This window comes from Teleopsis dalmanni, chromosome 2, assembly GCF_002237135.1.
Source record: "Teleopsis dalmanni isolate 2A chromosome 2, ASM223713v2, whole genome shotgun sequence".
NCBI classification, from domain to species: domain Eukaryota; kingdom Metazoa; phylum Arthropoda; class Insecta; order Diptera; family Diopsidae; genus Teleopsis; species Teleopsis dalmanni.
In genome coordinates this window covers 132,746,770-132,773,563 of record NC_051847.1, presented here as the reverse complement: position 1 = coordinate 132,773,563, position 26,794 = coordinate 132,746,770, and the positions used below count along the sequence as shown (strand labels likewise).

Below are 26,794 nucleotides of genomic sequence, written 5' to 3'. Positions count from 1 at the left end.
CATTTTTTTATTTAAGAATACTATCTCAATAAAAAAATGGAGAAGACATGTTAATGTAGGATCTGCCTTCAAGTACTTTCTTAAATATACTTTCATTTATATTTTACAATATTTATATATCAGCGTTTCCAAGCACAAACTCTCTTAAAATTTACTTAGGAATGCTGGACAACTGCCTACCGATCCTCAATGAATTGACACAAAACAACTGCGTTAGGCAACAAAAGGGGTGACTGTCTTGCTAAAAAAAAGAAAGAATTCTACGTTAATTAATTAGAGTTGACCTATATACTCCAATACTGGGTGGAGTCTCCATTAAAAAATCAGTAGATTGGTTATAAAGATCAAAGGCAAATTAAGATATTCATTACTCTATGCAAGGCAGGCTCTTTCAGACTTTCTACATAGAGAATATTAAAATTCTTACCAAATTTCTTCTCGTCTTCTAGAAATGTGACCATCTGAAATGTCTTTTTGAGAACATCTAAAAGGTTTTTTAGAGACCATTAAGCCTTTTTGGAAAACGATGTTAAAACGTCTAAGCATATTCACTGCGAAAAAGCAGCAGTAGGGTTATACATCTGTAACACCAGCTTTTGCAGTATAAAACAAAACCATCAGTAGTGCTTACGTTCATTGAAAACCTAATAATCGATTAAAACAACCTGAGTACTGGTATTTAGTTTCTTACATAGTAATATTAATAATAAATTTTATAAGAAAAACTATTTAGGCAAATCATGTTGAAAATTTTTTGTATATAGTTTTCAAGCCCTATCTACTCTAATAAAATTAGTTTTTTTATTAATGGTGTACATTATCTCAGCACTGATGAAATGAACGTGTATATGGTTACATTTTCTCTTTTTTAAATAATTTAGTGTGTGTTAGATTTTAGGTCAATATGGGATAATGTGCATAGGCGCTTTAATCGTTTTTCACCATAACTGTGGTGAATAACATTTTAATTTTTTTTTTTTGAAACGAAAAAATTAACTTCTATTTTTATTACAGTAAAGCATAAAATATTATTTTTAATCGAAATTCGATACAAATAAAGTTGTTAATTGATTGCATATTTAATTTAAGCAAGGTAATCGAGTACTAAAATCCCCAAATATAAAAATAATTTATAACTTAATCAGTATAAAATAAAGTTAAAGTTTTATTTGACAAAAGAATGTGTGTCAGTTTCTAGGAATGCGAATACGTCTAAAATTATTTTAAGCACTTAATATGATAATAATAGTAAATACAAGTGCTGATATCAATAGAGCAATTTAGTTAATATATCAGCTGGAAGTAACCTTATCAGTTTTTTATTGATTTATTCAAAGTAAAAAAAGAAAATAAATAACCAGTAATGAGGAATTAGCAGATTATTAATGTGAAATACCACAACTTATTTATATGTACATTTAAGCACTAAAAACGTAAAGACTTCATTTAATGTCATTTCTTACCGGTGGTTTCTGATCCATTCTAGTGTTTCTTGTTCACGGCACTGGCACTTGACACTTGTTTGTTTTTACAGGAATTATTACAAATTACATAAAATTTGTAATAAAATTTATAATAAAAAATCTTGCGAATAATTTAATCACTCACGAATGCGTACTACATTCGAGTTAAATTAAAAGCACTTAAACGGTTGAAAGCCCAAAGGCAACTGAAGCCGTTTCATGTAATGCCTACATAATGTGCATTTAGATAAAGAAATCGCTGTGGTGTTTAGTAAAAAAAAATAAATAAACACTAAATACACAAATTTGCAATTGTTGAGAAAAGTATTAAAAATAAATACCAAACAAGAATAGTACCGGAGGAGGGGGTAAATATAGTACCGCAGTTAGAATATCGCAATAAAAATAACAAAAATCAATGGGGCTGGAAAAAAAACTTGGTTTAATTTTTACTATTTGCTGCGTATTTTATTCACTTTTCTTTTTCTATATTTATATATGTATTTAGTTTTTTTACTCGTGCCTAGCGAGTTATCAGCATTTAAGTAATGCTTGTTAGTCTAAAAATATGCTTGGAAATTTGCACTTCTTGAACTAGGGAAGCCCCTTCGGTTGAAGTGAAACGAATTCATTGCAGTCACACAGCGAGTACGAGCGTCTAGTGACTGCATTAAGCGCAACGTAGAGGTTAGATGCCAAACTACAGGGTCTTATATTGGCTTTGTTTTCCAATCCTCAGTTATTTCAGTTTAAGGTTTTCTGAATGAAATAGAAAAGCGATATAAGTTCAAAAAAGTAAAATGCAATTCAAAAGTGGTTATGACAAAAGATAATACTCTGTTGGAAAAAATTTGAAGATTCCTATTTTTTAAGTTCATGCTTTAAATAATTAAAAACACCTAAGAATATTTAAGAAATACGTTAAAATTAATAAATACCAATATTAATCGAGGGCTGTTTGATAACTAGTAATAAGTGTAGTAAATTATTGTGAAAATATTTTTTTTTTGTGTTAACCGTTAAAGCTTAAATAAAGATCAGTGCTTTCCAATTTAGAAAGTAATGTGAACCAGAAAAATATATTAATTATTTTAGTACGACCGGTACCAATATCTTCTCAAAAAAATTAAAATATTTAAAGGCGAAAATATAATATTTTATATACCAGTGCCTCTAATGACGTAGATCGACGATCGAAAAAGCCTGGTTAAATTATTTTTTTCAATATGGCTACTTTTTTATTTCGTTAGGATAAGTCATAGACAAATTTTGGGAAATTGGTATATATGACAAAATTTCGCATGCTGATTAAATATAAATTAAAAAAGATAGCTTTTTTAAACATAAAAGCATAGCTTGATTCTGGACCATCATATGGAATATTTAAAAAGCGATTTACTGAATTTCTTTATGATTATATGATCACCAGAGTAACGTAGATGATGCATAATTTCAGATGTGTTGGACGAAATCCATAATCTACAGATATAAAATGGCGGAATAAGAGCACATGAGATGGGTGACATAGTTAAAATCTCAAATGAAAATGCTCTTACATTTTGCAAGATCATTTGGTGTACCTTGTTTACTCACAGTAGATCAAAACCTCAACCTTGTAATTGCTTCCAAGCAGTATTTAGGAGTATTTCAGTTGAAATCCATCCATTTTTTAACTGGACTTTTTTTGTGGGCTTCTTCTGACCATTTGGTTTGAAGAACACAATTTTAAGGCTTTTGTTTTTTTTTGGGACGTACGTGGTACAAATACAATTTACTATTTTGATCACAACAAAACAGGCCATAATAGCGACATTTTAAAATTATTCAGATAGTGAAATAATGAAAAAAACTACAATTTTATAACAAAAAAAATTTGTTTCGATCAGACAATATACTAATTCATTTTTGAGGTGTTACCAAATCAAAAAATCATTTGATTTTTTCTTATTATTTGTATCAATTAATTCTTAACTATTATCCCCTGTAACTATTAACTATTTTTTGAGTATTTCTAAGTTTTTGGTTTTTTTATCTCTGACAACAGTACTTTTAAACATTCTGAAAACGTCAGTCGTTGATGACCAAGTGCTGTTCACAATCATATTCAAAGAATTGGGGGAAACTAGATTTGATTAGATTAGATTTTGAAAGGGTTTGAAATTATGTCACCACGTCACTGTTGTCTAATTCCATTATAAGTGGATAGGCAGATAATAAGTACCGAAGTCTGAGTCTGGCAAGACTATGACAGTGACACAGAATGTGTTCTTTACGAAGTCTCAGCTATGGGTCTTTGTAATACCTAGATTCGATAGATGTTTTTTGACTCCGCAATGTCCAGTGAGATACACTGTGACAAGTCAGATGCTTTAGAAAAACGATGATATTATAGGAAAATTACTCTGTCTTTGCCCTAATCCATATTCTTTTAAATTTAAAAGCACTGAAATTTAATCAGATGGTTGAATTTTGTCACATCAAAAATCTTTATCTTTCCAAATTTAAACTATTGTAGTTAAATTAATTGGCGAGATTTTGTCGGATCAAAAATCTTCACATTTCCAAATTTAAACTAATGCAGTTTAAACAGACGGCGAGATTTTGTCGGGTCAAAGGGTTAGTGTGAACTTTTTGTTAAAAACGAAATTAAGTACACTCTTTTTTTTAAATTAAAAAGATTTATGTTATAACAACAATTTTTTTACAAACACTTTTAAAAAGATCTAGAAAATTTTAAAGATGAAGTGATGTATAGGTATCCCAACATATCTGTCAGTGGTGAAAACTTGGAAAGACTTAAATAGATTTTATTTGCTAATAGAAAAATCACCATTAGAGATGATTATAAAAAACCGGCAAAATTGCTTTGGTTGTTAGAAGGATTACCATTAGGGTGGTTGCTGAAGAATTTGATATCATCAGATAGATGTGAAGCAGTTTTTACGAGCGTTTTAGATATGCAATGACTGTGAGCAAAACTTATCCTGAAAACATATTCTACCGTTAAGCTTATCCAACAGAGTTACATCATCACCATATTACATCACATCATCATCATATTACATCAAATCATCTTACATATTCATCACACCTGGTAAGCGCAATAAATTTTAAATATACTTTTAGTATCCACTAAAATTGTATCGAAGGGCTTTAGATAAAGGGTTTCCTGTATTTTTCTTTATACAAAAGCCAATATAACAAATAGTTTGGGTTTTTTATATGAAGGTAGTAAGTTTTTCAACCAATAAAACTTATAATACAGCTTCTTCTTTAAACAAATTTAGCTACTACAGTTAAAGCATAATTTTTCCAACAAATTAAATAAAAAAATTTAATTAACTTTAAACACTTTTTAAAAGATATTATTATCATAATTTCTTAGATGTATAACGTATTCAAGTAAATATTTTAAATATTTATATAACCAAAGAATATATGACCCATATAGGTGGTAATTTCATGTTTAACTGTAAAAACAGTTAAAAACACATATAAAAAAAAGTAGTTTTTACCAAAAAAAAAAAAATCAAAATAGTAAACAATTTTAAATATTTTTAAATCGATAGAAAAGGGCATGCAAAGAGTATATATATATATAATATATATTTTTTATGATAGCAACATAACAAACACAAAACATAAAACTTAAAAGCAATAGAAATTCATAATAAGGAAACGAAAGAACAACAATATTTTGGCATTTAAAACATTAACATAACGAAAACATATTGACAAATTTCTTAAACAAATTTCCGCTTACCTCTGGCATTGCACAAAAGCTTTTGTTGACAGAAATTATGCAAATTTAACTGCATTTCACGTTTTAACACCAAATTAATGACAAAATATGAAATTTTGTTTTTTGTTTTTTTTTTTTTTTTAATTTTCATAAAAATATTTTAAATAGCATTTATTTTCAATACAAGTTGCAAAAAGCAGTTAATTTTTTTTTTATTTTATTTTTTAATTTTTTTTGTTTGTGAACAACGTACATTTAGCAATAGCGCAAGAGCGAGCAGAAGGTGAGATAATTTTTAGATAATGTATATATGAGCGCAGGCATGTAAAGAGATACAATAACAACATTTAAATTATTTAGTAAAATTGTTTATATGTAAATATTTCAGTTATAGTTTAATATAAAATTTTTATAAAAAAAAACGTTTTATACTTGTAAAGCTGCTAAATAATTCTTAAATATTTATATTAAAATACTTAGCGTAATATATAATAAAAATATTTATATACTTATCATAAAATTTAAAATAAAATTACTTATTATATGGTTATTTAATATTGTTTAAAAGTGATTTAAGATCAAGTTTTAAATATTATGTTTTGTATAGTTTTTCTAAATAAAATTGAATAATTAAATAATAGTGAGAATAATATTGTTATAATATTATTAAATAATGGCAAAAGTAATTTCAAGTTTAGAGATAAATTCAAAATCCTTTAATCTACTTAATGACAGTGTTTCAACAATTTCTCATGGCATTTTGAGAGAATGAGAGAATGATGGTTCGGCTTTAAAAATTATAAAATTCAATTTTCAGTAACTCAAATTTTTTCTTCTATTTTTATTTTTATTTTAATCTAAAATCTATGCCATATTTACTGATAATATTTAAACCGTTTCTTATGCAATCGAAACATAGTGTTGGAAAAAATTTGGTTTTATAAATAATTATAAAGAATATTTGTTTGTTTATATTTTATTATTTCTATATTATTATAGTTTATTTAATATGTTCTTAAATTTATTTATTTAAAATGACTTTTATTAATAAATAATGGTTGACGTTTCCAAGCTTATTTAAGTATTATTTAGATTGGGTAATTTAAGATTTTCAAAATGTTAATATATTTTTTATTTTTATATAAATTCACTCATTAATGTTTTTTATTTAAAAATATCCATTCTAATCGAATTTGACTTTTCAAGTCAACGAACACAATATTTGACTAGCATTTTTAAAATAAATAATATCCATATATTTGTATACCGCATATCTTGCTGTCAACTTAAGTTTAATAAATAGCCGCTGTAATAAAAAATTGAGCTTATGGAAATTTAAATACTACACTTGGTTCATAATTGCTACGGTTCATAATTAATTAAGAGAGTAAACTATATTTAAATCTATTTTAATTCGGAAAAATAAACAAAAATAAATTAATCTAATTTTTTAAATACATTTTTTTAGTTTTATTTTGCTAAATTTTTATTGTTTTAATAATAATTTTGTCTTTTAACAGTCTAATCGGTCAGTAGTTTTATTCTGCTATAATAGCAATGCTTCTTCATTGCTTATATTAGGGTATTATTTTGGCCTCGAATATAAAAATGATTAGGAATAATATGAGTCTGTGGCGAGCTCTACTCTTATTTTTAAGAGTAGAAATTTACTAAGTTGTTAGTTTTTTATAAAAAAAAATCTGTACAGTGACAAAAGAAATATCAACCAATCAATGATTTGTTTTATGCTTTTAACTTTAACTACTACAGCAGTGACTACTAGTAGCATGTATATCTACAAAACAATAACCGACTGACGAAATTCTATATTTTTTTAGTTTTATTTATTTTTATTACCATTAGAAGAAAAAAGTTAATCTCAAACAATCTTAAATTAAGAATAAATCTTAATAATTAATTTTCAATGTAATTTTCTTTTGTTTTAAGATAATATGAGTTTTAAAAATTGTACAGTTTTAAGAAGTGTTATGAGATCAACTGATCCACTATAACACTCCCTTTACAAAGTAAGTGTTATTAGGTCTTATTTCGTTAGTTTTGATAGTAGTACTTAAGACAAAATATACAGTTCGTATGTAAAATTTATATTGAATTCATATAATTGCAGTTATTTTTTTGCCAAGTCGTCAACAGTAGAGTATTATGGTACTATAGAAAATATACAAAGGTTTTTATTTTAAAATTCGGCGGATAAAAAATATTATATACGAAGGTAATAATAAAAGTTGATCAAAAAAAAACTGACAAAAATAATTATATTTTATACATATTTTTAAAAGCCGAATAATCTATTTGCAAAAAGATTGTTTAAAATCGAATTTTTTAGGTGTGCAAACAAGCTTCTTCTTTTTAGCGAGATCAAACAAGCTTCTTAAATTTTTTCTTATTTTTCTAAACAACTAAAAATTAGATAACGATAGGTCAGGTCAGAGGAATATGGTGCTGAACGAAATTCTTGAATCACTAAGGCGTAGAGAGGGGTTATGAAGGAACATCGCAGTCAATAGAGAGTAAAAACGTTCAAGTACACTTACTCAACTAGCTGCAACGTAATAAGAATGTAAGAAGTAGTTTATAGTGCATTGTGATGCAGAAAGTATTGATCCAGTTTCTGTTTTCCAGAGTTCAAAACGAATTCGGTAAGTAGTTTTCATCAGACAATTTATCAGTTACCGTATCTTATCCGTTACTATGCCAAATAAGCTAGCATGTTTTGATTAGCAATTAATTTATTCCATGTTGTTAGCTTAACTTTAGTCCCTTCGTACGTTAGTCAATATCATTTTAATATATTGAATTGGTACTATTTGTACTATGGTGAGTTATTACTGTATGTGCTGTCAAACAAGTTAAAGTCACTTAACAATCATATATATACGCTTGCTGATATACCAACAAATATTGACTACAAAATTGCAAACACAGATTTTAATAACAGATATATGTAAAACCTGGTTACCACACTAAAGAAACCAGCAATCACTTCGGTGGCATACATTTGTAATATTATATTTTTTAATATAATCTCTATAGTCTTTATTTCTCACACAGTTATGTTAGTTATTTTTACATAAATGATTAAAAAGGAAGAAACCAATGAATGAGAGAGAATGAGAGTTATCTGTTTTCTTTATTATTAAACAGTGGTACGTTTAAGGACTTCTCAAAATTAATGCTTTAATAATTTAACTTAACTATTTACAAATGAATGTATACTAGTACTCTAAAAATTGGTTATGTTAATTGTTGCAAGACATATAAGGTATTTTTTCATATAAATCAAACAAATGAATATACGAACCAAATAGAAATAAATTAATGAAAGAAATATTTGACAAAAATTTTTGATTTTAATAGGTGTTATTAATACTAATTTAAATATTGATTATCCACTTTTAGTCGAATCTCTGTTATTTATACATTTGCTATCATACTCATTATTTTGATTTAATATTTTCTATTAATTTTTTAACCAAATTTTTTATAACTGCATGTCATTATAAGCAATGATAAGCCTTACAGCTATCACGTTATTGCCAACAAAAATTTTTTTTAAACTGTTATTAAATTATTCCTTTTAGCACCTTTCGAAACAGTGATCAAATTATTCCCACAAATTAATAAAATTAAAAAGAAACAAAAATTTATGTTTAACCAAAATAATTATAAAAATTTATAAAACATTAAATACATACATAAATATATGTCTATCTAATATAATTCAATAAATAGTTTGCAATAACTTAAACATAAAATAGTTTTTATTATATACTCATATATACATATATAAATTGTGTTCAAATATAATAAAAAAATTATAAATCACAAATTATACCTAAAATACAAGACCTTATACTTTAGTCTATAATAAAAAATCATAAATAAATAAATAGAAACAAAATTTTTTATTTTTGTTTAATGCCTATATTTTATATAAAAGTAATATGTATTAGCTCATATCGTATATATAAATGTAATATATAATATCCGTAATCATGTATGAGCGAACATTCATCAAAAATGTATTTTACGAAATAAAATCTCCATGTGTGCTTTTAACTTGATTTGCCACTTTCCACACATCCAAGAACATATATTGTAATATTTACTAATGTCTGTTCTAAATGTAACTTTGATTTAAGTATGGCAATGCTTTTAAATATTCAATACCTCTAATACACAAAATTAACCGCTGTATAAATGACTTATTTTACAGCAGCTCATTTTTCCGTTGAATGCTAAAGAACAAACTAACATGGCTTATCTAATGTGGTGAGTTCTGAATGTAAAATGTATGAATGTGAATGGCGTGTTGAAAATTAAAAAAAAGTGAAAATGAAAATAAACAATGAATGTTTGAAGACAAAAAGTAAAAATACTTGAATAGTTTTATGTAGAAGTAGAAAAAGAAAAGCATTTATTTTTTTTTATAATTTCATAGCTGCACAATAGGTATTAAAAGTGTAAAAAAAAGTTTTTAAAATGTTTGCTTTAATACAAAACGTTAAACTTTTTTTTTAAAACATAACGAATTTACAAAATATATATATTATGATTTCATATATTCACCACAAAGGCACAATGAGTATTATATTATATGTATTATATATAATTTACATTTTATTAGGTATTAAATTATTATTGATTTTTATATATATGTATATTTGTATATTTAATTTTCAATAAAAATTCGTTGAGTTCAATTAAGTCAATTTTGTTTCGTAGTTTATTACATATATTAACATTTTTGCTGCCTTAGTCTCTTGTAGTTATAAATATTTGCATAATTAAGAACTTGTAGATACAAAAGGTTTGTATATCTGTATATATGTAGTATTTAATATTTCAGACTAAAGCAAATAATAGTACAATTAAAGCTAAATGTATTGAACTTTATAAGCCATTCACTTGTTATGTTAATTTGAAGACATTTGTAAAACTGAACTATTGAAAGAATTTTATTGAAATAGTTAAAAACGATTTGAATAACAAAGAAGGTGAAGTTTAGAACAAATCAGTTTATAACTAATTTAAATGTTAGAATAAAAAAAATATATATGTATGTAGTTTTTATAATCTACGCATTATAAAAAGAGCAAAAATTTGATATATAAAAATATATATTGCGACCATAGAAATCGCGAGCTATTTTTTCTTCTTTTGCTTTTTTAGGCGTGATGAAGATAGAGATTCAATAATTGAGATATTTTTTGATTAAATACTTTATTTAAAGATATGAATGAATAATTCAAAAAAATTAAACACTACATCATGGCACCAAGTAGAACTTGTGACAGATCAATTATACTTAGTTTTTTGTTTTATAACAGCCCTTAATGCGTTTAGCATAAAATTATTGTGATTATTTAAGTAACAAAAACAAAGATAGGCATTGTTTCATGATTAAAAAATAAACTAACATTTGCGTATAAAATGATTTTAATTTTTAATTAATTCACTATTCACCACAGACTCGCCCTCTAAGCTCAACTTATTTAATTCATCATCAAGTAAATCATTGATTTCTTGACTAAACGTGTTTTCAGAATTCGATTCTTCAACAATTTCATCAGTTGTAATTTTTTTTGTAATTTCTATATTGACAGGAGCTGGTGCTGCTGTTGTTGGTAGTGGTGGTAATGGCTCAACTACATCTTCAGTTGGTAAATAAAATTTGGAGTTTTCCACTTTTCTGATTTCATCAAATTTCACCACATTGACATTATGTTTTTGGTCACTTGAGACCACTGCAGTGGTGTTACTATCCTCTTCATGGTGACCAAAATTTCTTTTCAAAAAGTCAAAAATATTTTTAGTTTTCTTTGCATTATTTGGATGTGTTTTAAGATTAACTTTTGGTGAAGGTGGCGGTGTCGTAGTGGTCACTTTAATTTGTGTTTCTACTACATGTAAACGTGCTATCAAAACTTCATCATCCTTTGGTTTAGTTGTAATATTGTCTGTGATATCACTGCTATTTTCGTCACTAACTTGAGGTACAGGTTCATAATCCGCCTTATTCATGGAATCTGAACCCGTACAGCAGGAAATTGGTTTAGGTATTTTTGATTTACGCTGTAAAATAGGTGTACTTTTAGGTGTCGGCACTAAAGACGATTTCATTTGATTACTGGCTTCACGTTCTTCTGCTATAATTTTTTCACAAGTTTCAATCAGTGCCTTGGAGTGTGCAGCCCGTGCAGCCATTATAGGAGAATTAAGTTTGGCAGTACTTTGAGTTGGTGTAGAATTTTTCGGAGCAGCACTTAGATTATTTAAGCCGTCACAACGTTTAATTTCTTCATTATCCACCTCAGTATAAGACGTACATGGTAAATTACTATGCGGTGGCAACTTATTTACATCAACCTTTTCGCATATTACATCCTCCATAGTTTGTTGACGTTGCAGTGGATCTACTGGTTTAGATTTTTGTGTGTTTGAAGGTGTTAAACTAGATAGAAAATTAGAGCAAAATGCTATTGCTTCATCACAGGGATTTGGTGTCACTTTAGGTTTAGATTTAGTGGGTATTGGTGGAAGCTCGTTTAGTTCGGAATTCTGTATAATAGTCCCATCACACATCTTGATTTGTTCGTTATCCACTTCACAGTAAGATGTGCAGATTACATTAGTGTCTGGTGGTAATTTGTGTACATCGACTTTTTTGCAAACAACTTCTTCCATAGTTTGTTGACGTTGCAAAGGTTCCACTTGTTTAGATTTTGTTGACTTTGAAGGAGTTAAGCTGGAAAGAAAACTAGAGCAAAATGCTATATCATCATCGCAAGGTTTATTATTGATTTTTGTTTTATGAGCAGAGGTAGGTGTTGTTGGGCTAACAGGGGAAGTTGGTGCTGATGACGCCAATTTAAATAAACTTGACTCATTTGGGACACATACTATAAGTGGTGGCACTTCTGATGGTGTAACTACTTTAGGCGACAGTATATCATTTGGCTTTAGAGGATCATCATTACTTCGTTGAATTGATAGCTTGAGCTGCTTGATTTGAGTTTCTTTTTGTTCAATATTTGTATGCTTCTCTTTTGGCGGACTATGTATAACCGCCATAGTTTCGAAAGGTCCACCAGGTTGTCCCAAAGAGTCACGAGAATTAATAGAAACATTAGATATCATTGAAAGTTTTCTCATTGCATCATCCTCAATTTCAAGTGGTGTTAACTGGGCTGTGGTAGCAGCAGTGGTAAATTTTTCTTCCTGCATCATAATGTTATCTGTGAAATTTCTCTTCGCTGGCGTTGGTGATTGTGGAGGGGTTTGTGGTATACGACTGCGAGGTAATGGTTTTGGCGCAGGCGTTGGTGGCTTCTTTTTATTTTGTTCATTTTCACGCAAGAAACAGTTAGAAAGTGCCTTAACTGTATTGGGTTTCGGCAATTCATCTGGGTTAATAATTGTAACTGGTGGAGCGCAAATGACAACTTCAGGCTGTGTTTGTTGCTGATGTTGCTGTTGCTGCTGCTGTGGTATTATTGTTTGTTGATTTACTACAGTGGTTGTTGCAATATACACAGCAGCAGCAGCATTAGGTGATCGTATTTCGTGGGGTTCATTGACTGTGTTCACTGGCATTGATTCCGTATTGGATACCGACAGCGGTTCGGTAAATCTTGACGATGCGGTTGTTGAAGGTGTATGTTGTTGCTGTACTTGCTGTGGCTCTTGCTCAGTTAGTAATTTGATATTATTATTGGCGTTTGCTGCATCTTGTTTACCATGTGGTGTTACTACAGCTGTTGCTGTTGGTGTTGGTAAATAGGACAAATGTGTTTTCTTTGTAGTCATGGTCGGTGTTGGTGGTTTTGGTATATTCGACATATTCTTAGAATTAAAAATTTCAACTCGCCCATTAATACTAAACTGACTTTCTGGTTTCCGAATGGGAGTGGGACTTTGGAGGGGACTCTGTGGTGGTAGCTTCGCTACGTGACGACGTGCAGATTTTGGTGACATAGGAGGCTTACCAGTAGGATTTATCGAACGTGGTATCATGGTAGGAGTGCCTGGAGATTTTATGGGTAATGTAGGTGAAGGTGGTGTCTGAGGAGTAACTCTGCTTGTTTGAAATATTTGTGTTGAAATTGGTGAATTTAAAGGGCTTTTTGGTGGAGTTGGTGTCTGATTTGTGAACGACAATGGTGAAGCTCTTCCTTGCTGAGGGGCTGACATTTTTATATTTAAGTTTAAAGGATTATTTTGAGTTTCGAGAGCTAAATGAGGTGAAGTATTTATAGATGTTATATCTCTGGTTTGGTTGAAAACTTTTGGTTTTATTTCAATATTAGTGACATTGGCCACATTTTCATCATCTTCATCTAACTCAATATCATTTTGAAACGTTTCTTTAAACATTTTTAAGAGATTACGTGCATGCACCATTTCATTAGAAGGTTTTCTACATAAATTAGAAGCATTATTTGGAACATTTAAATTAACCAACACCTCATCAGTTTTAACTACATTATCACTTGATATACATTTAGCTTCTTCTTTACCAAACAGATTACTACTTTCACTACTATTACTACGATTTTTATTAAAAGTATTATTAAGTAAATTGTTAGTAGAACTTACACTAAATTCCATTTCACATGGTTGCTCGTTTGTTACTGAACCCAATGAAGGCAACGGAGAAGGATTTGATGTAAGCTCAGCAAATTCTGCCTCAATTTGATTTACAGCATTTGCTGCCTCCTCAAGTTGTTTTTCTTCCAGTGCTAGTGCAGCTATAGCGTCATTCAATTGTTGTTCCTGTTCACGTTTCAGTTGCTCGGCAATACGCTCTTCACCATCAATATCATCCGATGTATGTATGCCGCTATCATCGCGATCTACTTCCACATCACTCTGTATTGATATAGTTGGGCACTCAACTATTTTGGTTGACATAGCATCTGTGATAGTAGTTAGGCAGTTAGATATCTCTAATTGCTTCATGCGTTGTTTAGCTGTTTCTTCTTCGTTTTTCATAATTTCAAGTTGCCTAGCATCGACAAGTGCTACTGGTGGTTTTTTGAGCTCTTCTTTGGTAACAGCATTTTGCAAACTAGATAAACGTTCCTTCAATGGTGGCACTGGTATATCAACTAATTTCGATGCAACGTTTTTGGTGGCACCATTTGTTGAATTGACTATATTCTGTTGCTGTTCTAAGCTTTGTAGACGATCTCTTATGCTCGTTATATCACCTGACATGCGTTTAACTTCTTTCTTCACCTGCCCTTGAATGTCGTTGTTTACACTTTCGTTCGATTCAACTTTAAAACGATCACGTAAGGTTACCTTGGGTACACCGACTGCATTAGCCAGTAACTTTGGTTCTGTATTTGTATTTTGTTGGTTTTCGAAAATTTCTTTACGTTTCGAAATGTCAATTTTTGGTAAGTCTACTTTTTGCTTCTCAACGCCTTCTTGGCTATCACTTGGCGATGTTACCTCAAAACCTATAAGACGATCTTCAATTTTACTACCACGTCTCGTGGGATAGGTTTCTGGTAAACCGTTATTACCGCGCTCGGGTGTTGATTCCTTGGATGCAGATGATATTCCTTTTGTGATGTTATTACTGTTGAGCTTATAATTTACACCAGTGCCGGATATGGCGCGTGAGACACGTTGTTTGTAATCTTGTATTGCACCTTCATAGGTGTACTCACATGGATCTGGTGAACTTGCTGGTGCTGTGCTGGATGAGGTATCGTAACCAGGTGAAGAAATGTATTCACGTGTTGTGCTGTTTAATTTGTGATTATTTTCAAATATGGCCTTATCTAGTTCGGCGTTGTCACTCTGCAAATGAAAAACGAAAATCACAATTAAATTAACTGAAACTGATATTTATGGAAAATAACAAATTTATAATTAGAAATACTGTTGTGAATATGTATTATACGAGTACAAAGTATTGTTTTTATTTGCGTTTCAAAATATGTCAATAAACATTAATATGTATTCTCGTAAGAAAATATATATTTTTTTACTTATATAAATTGCTTGAATTTCAATATAATCGACTAAGTTTTAACAAAAATTAAGACAAAACAGCACAAACGAAGATTTGATACTAAAAATACTGCTAGCTTTTATTTAGAGAAGTATTACTAATCATTTTAATATACGGGGGATGTAGTAGAAGACTTGAAGTCTTGAAAAGAGCAAAAATAAATATACAGGTAATGTGAGTTTTGCATTTAAGATGTTGAGAGGTTTGATAAAAAAAACTTTAATAAACTATACAATTTTAATTGTAAAAACAATTATTTTTAATATATTGCTAAGATTATAATTTCTGCCACTATATTTAAAAATTATGAATAAACTCTTCATACTACCCACGTTTATTTTAGCATTTTATTTTAAATAAAGCAAACAATGAATTCATTCTTAAGCTAATTGCAGATTCCAAGCCCAGTCCAGTTGTGCTGTCCGATTAGAATAATATTAAATTTTTTGTTTTTTTTTTGTTTAATAAAACCATCTATACATCTACATATAAATGTATCTATATGTATGGTAAATAATCTTCTAAAAATAAGCGTGATGGCATCACCAGCTAATTTGGCGTATCGCCCTTTTGTTTTCAAGTTGTCATTGTTGTCACTGGGGCACGGGCAAGAGACCATCAAGAGATCAATCAAAACAAATGTTTTAATAACATTTTCGTGATTATTTAGATGGAGTTGGTTTGCGTTTAATGTAAAATAAATTTAAATAAAATGTAAAAAGTATAGATGCGAACGTATCTACTATGAGCACTACTATGAGCACATATGAAAAGAATTAATTGAAGCGTAGCCAAGGCGTAATTGATTTCACGCAATTCATTTTTATATATTTTTATTAAATTTTTATTTAAGTTTTATTATATTTTTATTAAATACCGTAAACACTATTGATTGTTGTTTTGAAATTTCATTCTTCTAGTAATTTGTATGAGAATATGCATTAACAGAGACGTAGTGGGGGATTTTAAATGTGATTCAATGTATTAGATAAGATTCTCTCAGTTTTGAGTCATTAGTGATTTAAAAATTTTTTAAAAATATTTTAATTTATACTCGTAAAAACTTTTATGACTGCTACGTTGGTAACCTGCACTGATGTTAGTAATATTAATAAGTTGTTTTATAGTTAATTGAAAAAGACTGATTTTTCAGGTTTTTAAATTGAATACGAGATGCTACTAAACTCTCTTAATCAGTGTTTCCCAAACTTTTTAGTATTATGATGCACCTAAAATTCTTTGAAGCTGTCTAGGAGGCTTTACATATGTATGTAAAAACAGTTGAGTTAAAATAATAATATATGTAGTAAGCTGATAGTATTAGTAAGGAAAATTATTATTTTTCAGTTTTTAAAATAATGAAGTTCAAGAAGTCCGTTCAACTACTGGGAGTTCTAAAGATATAGTTGAGCGATTGCAGTACCATTTCTATTTTGAAAGGTTTTATACCACTTAGAAACTTCAATGAAACCTTACAAGCGGTCTTCCTGTTGATCAAGATCCATACGAATGTAGTTTCCTAGCATGTTTAACTAACGTTGCACATGCGCTTAATAGCTATAAAGCAAATGTGTAACAAATTTCATATTACACTCACAGCAACGGTAAGGGTTATTATCGTCAAATTCAATCTTTTACCATTATATCTTGATATATAGTGACCCGTTATCAAATCTACCATAAGACTAATAACTTCAAATTTAAATTAATAAGGTCGGTAAAGTTTTCCCTAATAATCAGTGGCGGACTTATAAACTATTCTATACAGAAATCGAAACAGTGTTCTTAATTCATCGTATCTGGTTACATCAATTGCAAATGTCTGTGATATCCGTATGAACGAAAATCTAGAAAAGAGAAATGTTAAGTCTTATTGTATAGTCTTATATAAGCCAATAACAGCCAATAGCTGTAATAGATTTTATTTGAACTAAACTCAAGGTTCAACTATTAGTATATATATGTTGATGTATGTTCATATAAATATTTCTATAAAATAATCTAGGAAAGTTAATTTCCAAAATTCAGTAGTTCTCATATATGCAAGAGTTGCAAATATCACTGTTGTCCGAACATTGCTAAAGGCGATGTACTAAGGGTATGGATTTATAACCACTAAGATGAATATGCGTCCATGATGATTACGGCACTCCGATTGGAGGTCTAGACGCCAATACAAATGAAACAATTGAAACAAGAACTACGAAGCAATGAAATTTAGGTGGAAGAATTGTAATGAAGAAACTAAATAAAAAACTGTTTAGTACAAAGTGTACTAAATATAAATAATCCAAAAAAAAATAATAAGTTTCAAAATTTCTATAACACCACTGAGTGGGATCTTGTGTTTTATAATAAAAGAAATTAGGATTTGACTTTACCAGCTAGGCGCTAATTCACAATGTAGGTTTCAACCTTTGTTGAAAACCCCTTTGTTTTTATCTACGACTATGTGTATTAGTTCACTATATTTTATTGTTTTACAAATTGACGCGATAATATTACAATAAGGCGTCAGTAATAGCAAAAAACTGCTTTAAATCAATTGAATTCAATTAGTAAGCATTAGACCTAACAATTAAAGACTGGCAGATTGACTGTAGGTTTAAATTGATTGTTTCTTTTTTTATATAAAACAAAATTAGCAATAATTGTGTAAATTAAAGGTAAAGACAAAATTACTAAAATATACTCAACTATTTACGAACAATATGTGTGCATGGCTTATATGTATATTGTACAATAATGTACCAGATTGAAATGAATTATTTTAGAATAACACTACGTACAATTCTAAAAGTTTGTCTTAATATTACTTACATTTTCACGCAATACAGTATATATATATATATATACAAATATACAAGAGATTCTATTTTACTTTTTTCTTATTATATATTAATTTATATTCTTATTTTTCTGAGCTAATTCGATAAACAACAGAGAACTTAATCAACCCTAACCTGACTTTGTGTTTTCTTTTTGGCCCAGGTTAAAACCAAAGAGTCATAAAGAATGAACTTAAAATTTGATAAGTCTTGAAACATAGCCTTCTTTTTCTTTTCTTTCTTTCTCAGACAAACCTTTCCTGTTGAAAATATAATATAGTGTGTTTCACACCAATGGCGACTATTATTATTGAAAATCCAGTTAGAGACATAACTGTGGACAAAACATATAGTTTAAAACAATTAATATATATTTATATGTTTATACGTATATATATAGATGGTAAAGAAATAAGTGCATATTTCATTTTCATTGATTTATTGGAAATTTGAATATTCATTTTACTATATCTGAAATATGAATTTATTTACCTTTATATATAAATTTTTTGTAGTAGAGGATAGAATTGAAATCGAAAACAGTGACAGAGCCTCTAACTGTAGTTATATACACTACAAAAATTATTAGCGGGATGACAAATATTAATGGACCATTGGTCAATGCGTACATGTAAGCTTTGTTTTTTCAATTTTTTTTTATAATAAAATTATTTTTGTCATTTCAAACATATTGTAAAATAGTGTCGATTTACCAGCATATTAGGGTTTTTTTGTTTTTCCAAAAAAAAAATTTTTTTTTTACAAAACAAAATCTTATTTCATAAAACATTTATAAAAATTGATCTTAAAAATTTGCAATATGGAATATTTGATTTGAAATTAATGACCCTTAGCGCTAAAGCATATATTATTATAATAAAAAATACCTTATTTGTATTAATTTTATTTTTGTATATAAATTAGCAAAGCGCTAATAACAATAATATTGTATTTATAATCGCATTTTTATAACGTAAAAAAATAATATTCTTTTCCATATTAAATTTAATTTCAGACTAAAATAGCTAGTTCAAGTATATTCAAAATTGTACAAGAGGGATCCTTTAATCCTTTAAATTTAATTAATAATATAAATATAATTTGAGTTAATACAACTTTATTTAAATTAGAAACAAATATATCTAATTATATGTACCCGATATATAAGTTATTAAACACATAAAGATGTTTGAATATAAATGAATATAGATTAAACTAGTGTTAGATCGGAATTTTATATAACGTATTATGCATTCGTTATATAAAATAGTCGATCACAGTTTTTGAGTATCGTTTGTTGAATTAAAGAATCTTTAAATTGGATGTTCGTTGCATTGGAGTACATTAAATTTTTATATTTAAAAGTATATTATGTTGGTGCTTCCACTCTTATAGTAGAAAGTAAACAATACCTGATGTTCATACCCATAAATAACATACTGCTGTCATTTTCGGGAAAGTCAACTCTGTAAACAAATCAACGGAACGACTTAATCATTTTCGATTAGTTTCAGGATACACATACTTCACTAAGTAAATATTTAAATTAAAAATTTTCGTTCACCACAATAAGATCACAAATATACGAAAATAAGTATGTTTATCTCAGTATTTTTTTTTATTCTTTTAATTATTTTTAAAAATAAAAATTACATAGTAAAAAACAGTAAAGTAATATTTCTTTAATTATAACATTTAAATGAACCAAAAAAACAAATTTAAATTTTCAACAAAGAGATTGAAAAGAAAATAAAAAATAAAAATAAATATAAATTTAGCATAAAACTAATTGTAATAATTGTTTTTAAAAGTTTTGACGTCTTCATTGTCTGCATTTCAACCTTATAACCTCACCGCTTTTGCTTGGCGGTTGCTTTCACTGTTCATTTTAGCAAAAAATTTACAAAAAAAAAAACAATCAAAAGATTTGCTTTGAAACGCTTACTTCTTTCACACATTCTACACATCTAACCGTTTCAGGCAATTCTCTGACCGATCTATTGTTAAGGTTAACTAAAAACGTTTACTATTGTTATCACTTTAGCAACAATAACAACAACATTGTATGTAATAAAACCTTTTAGGAGTGAAAAGTGAGAAGTGAGCAGGAGAGAAAAGAATTCGCATATATGTTTAACAATATAGAATAGAAATCGGTGTTAATGATTTTATTTTGATGTGTATTTTTTCTAAAGTTTAAATATATTGACCGACTGACTGACTGTCTGACTCCGATACTATTTATTTAGTTTACTCAATATTTAATAATTACTATTATGAAAAATATTTGCAATGACCCAAATTTCTTTGTCTTCAACTTAAGAAAAAAATAGAAAGAATAGCAACAAATAATATTTAAAGTGAAGCATTTAATTTTAAACGAACAAACAGATTCTTTCACTCTATACAATTTATTTTTTGTATTAAATATTTTATTTTCCACTTATTAAAAATGTTTTGGTAAAACTTACCATAACGCTATTATTATCGTAGTCTTCAGACAGGCTACTTTTACCACTAGCACTACTTGTTCCTATGCCCAAATCGCTGAAATCATTTGATTCATCCTCATTGTAAACAGCTAGAGATGTTAATTTGGCACGTGTGCGGCCAGGTCGGTCACTTCTGTAACAAAATGAATATAAGGGGTAATCAGTAACATAGTTTTTATATATACATTTATATATAGTATAAATAATACCTTTCTTCAATCATTTCTGAAAACGTTTTCGATTTTCGTCGAGTTCGATCATGTTCTTCTAATTCGAGTTTCTTTACTTCCACAACTCGATCGATGATATGTTCAACACGTTTTCTACGTGATGACTTCCAATTGTCAAGATTCTATAAAAGAACAAAAAAAATATAAAATGAATAACCAGTTTCATAGTTTTATATAAAAAAAAATTAAAATACATTAAAGTACAATTGAGAAAATAATTTTATAATGAAGGGTATCGACAGTAATATTATTATTTATATTGAATTGAAATAAAAAATGTCATAATGAATATATATAAATTAAAGAAAAGGTAAAATTTTATTGATAAAGTTGACAATACACAATTAAAAAGAAATTTATAACTTTTAATAAAGAGAAGTAGAGAAGTGCATCACGTACGGCAGTAATGTCTAAAAAAATATCGAGATTGCAGTGAAAATAAATTTCGCACACCTTTCCAATATTAAAAAACGCTATACTCATATTGAATGAAATAATACCTAAAAATTTTAATTTACCGAATTTATAGCTTAGTCTAAAATAGGTCTATAACATACTCAATTCAGTTTATAATAACAAATAAAAATATGATAATAAAAAAAAAAACAAATCTACAGACTTCATAAACTTATATGCTTAAGCTATATCATGTCATTGAAGGGATCAATATTCATCTTATGACATTCATCATAAAAATTTGTTTAAAGTATTAACTTATTTTAGGTAAGTCTTGTTTTAATTAGCGTTCGATTGTGTATCCCAGAGCTTTTCCTACCACAGTTTTATCGTTTCCAGCGAAGGAGAATGAAATAGACTTCTTGAAACACAAAATATCACAATAGCAACAGAACAACATTTGTATTGTTATAAAGTAGATGCTAACAGTTTTCAAATAATGTAAAAAAAATCTATAATTATATATATATAAACTATATAACTATATAGCTGTACCGAAGACGAACGATACAGAACGATTCTGGAAACCTATTGCAAAGATAAGATCTAATATTAATCTGAACCAATACCTTTTTCATCAAGTAAATTTAGTTTCCAATTTTTCCAAATTTATATACTTCAATTTCTCTTTAGTAAATAATTTTTTTTATAAAAATTTAGAGCTTTAAAAATTTCTATGTATTGGCGTCATCCAATTATTGACCAATAAAATTACACCCATAAAAGTTGTTATTCGAAAAGATAGTGCAACGATATTAATTACTAGATGAATTGATAAATACTCGGCATAAGTAATCAAAACGAATTTTTTTTAAAAAATTATATTTTAGTCTTCAATACGAATTAAAATCCCCTTTAGCTCGACACACCAAGTCCAATGAGAGTACAATAATAACACCATATTTATTTTTATTGTATAAATACATATATATGTAATATAACTATCCATTATTTAAGATCGGCTTTTCCATAGTTGCTAGCAAAGTGACGAAATCTATAATCTTTCAAAAATAATTAACATTGATGAACATATAAAGTATGTTGATGATAACTACTGCAACCGAATAAATGATTAGCCATGTGAGCTTTTCCATGAAAGTTTGATATATAACCGTTGAAATTGTTTACTGAATTAACATCCAGTGGTTTTGTTAGTTTTATTGTAACGATGGAAAATAAGGTTCCAACAAGCAAAGGGTTTGCGGCGGTAGTCAGTGGTATAAGGCGCAGTAGATGTGTGTTTCTTGTTTTTAATGTACAAAACTGAAGAAGATATGTATAAATCTCGGAGACATGTAGTATTGTTGATTTTAGTTAAATAAGATGATAAATAAATATTAAATTATAATGAATTGTAGTTTTTAATTAAATAAATTTACGGTGCTTTATTTTTTGGAGATGAAATTGAAAAAAAGAAACTGTCTTTGTAAACCAGACGTTAGTAATACATAAAGTCATTATGATTTTCAAACTAATACTACTTTTCGCTTGATCTACAAATTTGATCGAGTATTTATTGTTATATGGATTTACAAAATATAGAAACACATATATATTTGACATATGAAAATAAAACGAAAATCAAATTAAATACTTAGCAGCTGAGCAGTTTGAGTAAGTCGAATATCAAAGAATATTTCAAATATTTTCTATCATCATTTGATATGTTCAATCCAAATGTTCGAAATAGAGTTTACTCAGGGTGAACATTGAGCAGATAATTTGTTTATCTAACTCGAGTTTACTTGCAATATTCGACAATAATCTTGAAATACTTTTCGTAATTGAATTTGATCATTTTTATTCAAATGTTTGAATTGGTGTATACTCGACCTACTCGAACACCATAATGTTTGAGCAAGTAAAATCGATATCATTCAAAGAATTCTACGAAACACATTTATTCAATTATTTAAAATATTCAAGCAAAATTTTCATTTGAATTTCTACTAACACTGCTCCGAATAATGAAAATTCATTGACTTTTCCAATGTAAAAACTTGTACGTTTTGTACCAGTGTCCGTTGCCATATTAATTTTTACTTAATGTAAGATTTATTAGAAAGCTACTCCTTCATTAAAATAGATACTATTGTTTTTAAGTATGCGCTAAATTTCAATACTAAGTATGAAAAAAAGTCTATATATTCTGTTCATAAAAAATTTAAAAAATATTAAAAAAAGGTTTATAAAAAAAAAATTAATTGCAAATCGTAAAAAAATAATTTCCACATAATAAAAATAATGGCATAACTAATATGCAAAATTACTAAACTCTACAGCTAATACTCATTCATGTACGGATACATATAGTGCACACCTCACCTATTCAGACACTTTCTCCAGTCATTACAGAGTCACAGATATTGTACAATATCTACGTGCGCAAATGTAATGCAAATTAAACGTAACATAAAAGTTAATTTAGTTGGTTGATGTCAATATTGTCATCAATAAAACGACTGACTTCCTTCCTTTCCCACATAACATGTATCTGATATTGAAGTGAATAATAATTAATTAAATAATGTGGAGATTATTTTGTAAATTGTTATTTTTTTTTTTTGTAATGAACAAAAAGTGGCTAACAAAATATTTAAATTAGTTTTAAATATGTTTAAGTTGTCATAAATCTGAGTTTATTTTTATTAATAGTCTTCAAAATCGATTTGTTTAATATCGTTTTTGTTAAAAATTTTTTTACAGTAAATTAAACAAAAAATAACTATTATTCGCTTGACGTGATAATATGCAAATATAACTGCCACTTGAGTTGCATATTTAATCGGAAGATAAAGAGCTTACATGTCGTAACTTCTACAACAAATAAACACGGTTTATAATAATATCTCGTAGATTAAGTAACTAGAGTAATTTGAGAAAATATATATTAAAATTCGTCAATTGTAGTAAAAATGGAAGAAAATTTGCATTTGGTTTACTCAATATTTCCTAAATTACATAATTTTAATTTTATTTTATTTACCAAAAAGAAAGAGCAGACACGAAAATTGGTCAAAACTTTAAAATTGTATTTTGTATTTGAAATGTGAAGACAATTTAAATTGCATCTGTTGCAAGGGTGAATGTGAAGTGCATACTAATTTTTTGCTACTAAAAAGATATTTCATCTCAACGCTTGTTACGAGTGCTCCCATTTTACTTGAATTATTTTTGTGCATTGACAAAAGTTTTATCACGATTTTTTATTTTCAAAGAAATATATATTTGTAAAGTCATTTAAAGTTATAAAAAAAATAAAAAAAACTTAAAATTTTGATTATACAATAATTTAGTTTAAATTAAAATTAAATTAAATTTAAATAATAATAATTCTTCTACAAAAGAATTGTATTGAAATTTAACAATAAAAAATATTAATATACTTAATTAATTTAATTATTCTGCAGACGGTTTATGATTTCGTTTTAATATAAAACAACAAATGAATTTGTTAATGAACTTTCACAGCAAAATAACAAAAAACTCTAAGTTCGAACATACAAGTACGGGTTTAGTTCAATTGGCTAATGAACACTGACTTTGAGCTTCAAATTTGGCAGGGCACAAGTTCAACTCTCGGTACTTGCAGACTTAAAAAATTATTTACAAATAATTAAATATAAGAAATAATTCCAAGCCTACTGATGATGAGTATTTGGCAATACTCAAAACAGCTGTATGGCAGCCAAAAATACAATTAATTAAAATAATATAAAAAAGAATTGTTGTTGTTTTAGTTCACTACTGTTCGAAACCTCTCTACCATTTATACTAGTTTCTATTATGTAAAATAGTCACTTTCTTCATAACTCACGTTAAATTACAACTTATATTAAGTTTAATTTAAAAAAAATATAAATTACAGAACGTAAAAATTACTAAGTATGTCCGATAAGAAATTATTCTACATGCAGGTTAAACCAGCATAAATTACTACTATATATTTATGGTATATAGATTCCATTGGATTGTTTAAATGTCTTAATCTAAGTATCAATGCCAGTCAAGACAGCCTGTTATTGGTTGTCGTCAGCTAAGTGATAAAACCTAATTAATTTGTCTACCTTTTCCATTAATATAAACAATATGATAGATATAAGCACTGAAGCCAGAAGTGATGTTTATTAACGCTTTCAGAAATCCTGTACTACTTATCATTTAATATAAAATAAGTGTGGAAAGAACATAAGCACCATAAATGTATGATGAAATTTCACATGCTGCATTTACACGGAACAGCCGGGAAATAGGCGATGGAGCAGACTTCAAACGACTTTGTGAAAAACTGTTGATACAGATACGGGCTAATCATTTAATGAACTGAGATAACTACCGGCAAATAAAATTGTTTCTTTTTAGAAATGTTGTGTAGAAACCCTAAGCTTTCCTTAGTAGTATAGATATAAACTATTAAAATAGTAATATTTCATTAGCATATATTCATATAAATACTACAGTACTTTTACTGAAAAAAATTTATAAATGCAATTTTGTGTTGACCAATCTGAATTATTAAAAAAAATAACAAAAAAGTATATCACTGTAAGTACCAAATTATGTTCAATTTTCATTTTTTTGATAAATACTCGAAAAGTCGGTTGCAAACAGTCAAAATACATCGTACCTATACTCAACAACTTTAATATCAACTTGTATATTTTTTTCTTTGTGCTCAAAACTCCAGCTTCTGGAGCTTTGTCACTGGCACGGTCTCATAACCATATCATAATTACAATGCTACGCCCTCTGTATATTATTCAATGTTAATGCCTGGACAATAGTGGTGGCTAGCCACTAGAAATTAGCACCGTAGATTTGCATAGCCCTACCACTTACAACACTGACAAAATTAAAATTAATGTAAATATAACTAAATAAATTTTTAAATAACTTATATATATAAGTCAACAAATGAATAAAAAACTATATTAATAATTATATAAATAAATAAATAAATGAATTAATAAATAGAGTACCAGACATAGCCTCGTCAGTTGGCTACTCAACTACTAGAGGTAAATGTGGTAAAGGTATAAAGATACTAATACTTATACTAATAATAGTACAATAGTACTAATAATAATAATGATAATAATAGTAATAGTAATAATATTAATAAAGAGAAGACGTAAGGCTGGTAGTTATTATTAGTGGTGCTGATTCTTTATCGGGGGCATTCTTACATACAATAATACTTTGCCATTGCCAATGGTCTACTATATTCATAACTAGTGTCCACCTGTGGGTGGAGATAGGCCCCGCTAATGTAAAATTATTGCATATATATAGAATTATTACATATAGCAAATAATTTTTTTTTTGCATATAGTACATACTGTTTCATATCGTATACGGCAGAATAACCATGTTAACATCTTACTGAATAAAGTAATGATCTCAATTAAAACAGAACATGTGGCCAGAAATAGGATAACTACTACTTCTAGTACTTTGAATGGTTCGCTTTAATATTTTGTAAATTTCATTTCAGTATATTACGTCCCTTATTTGAAATCCCATCATTTATAATGC

General features: G+C 27.9%; 2 protein-coding genes across 4 annotated transcripts in view; one reads left to right on the top strand and one right to left on the bottom strand.

Moving 5' to 3' along the window:
• Nucleotides 1-26,794, top strand: part of LOC119675015 (DNA cross-link repair 1A protein-like) — a 367,032-nt gene that overhangs the window by 176,609 nt on the left and 163,629 nt on the right. The gene's annotated exons all lie outside the window — the stretch shown is intronic.
• Nucleotides 1-26,794, bottom strand: part of LOC119675009 (putative mediator of RNA polymerase II transcription subunit 26) — a 42,300-nt gene that overhangs the window by 10,406 nt on the left and 5,100 nt on the right. For all 3 annotated transcript variants that reach the window (XM_038086170.1, XM_038086172.1, XM_038086171.1), the window contains exons 3-5: nt 20,783-20,925; nt 20,553-20,706; nt 13,825-15,039 (exon numbers count right to left, since the gene is read on the bottom strand). In XM_038086170.1, the coding sequence (XP_037942098.1) occupies nt 13,825-15,039; nt 20,553-20,706; nt 20,783-20,925 (1,512 nt within the window). The remainder of the gene's footprint in view (nt 1-13,824; nt 15,040-20,552; nt 20,707-20,782; nt 20,926-26,794) is intronic.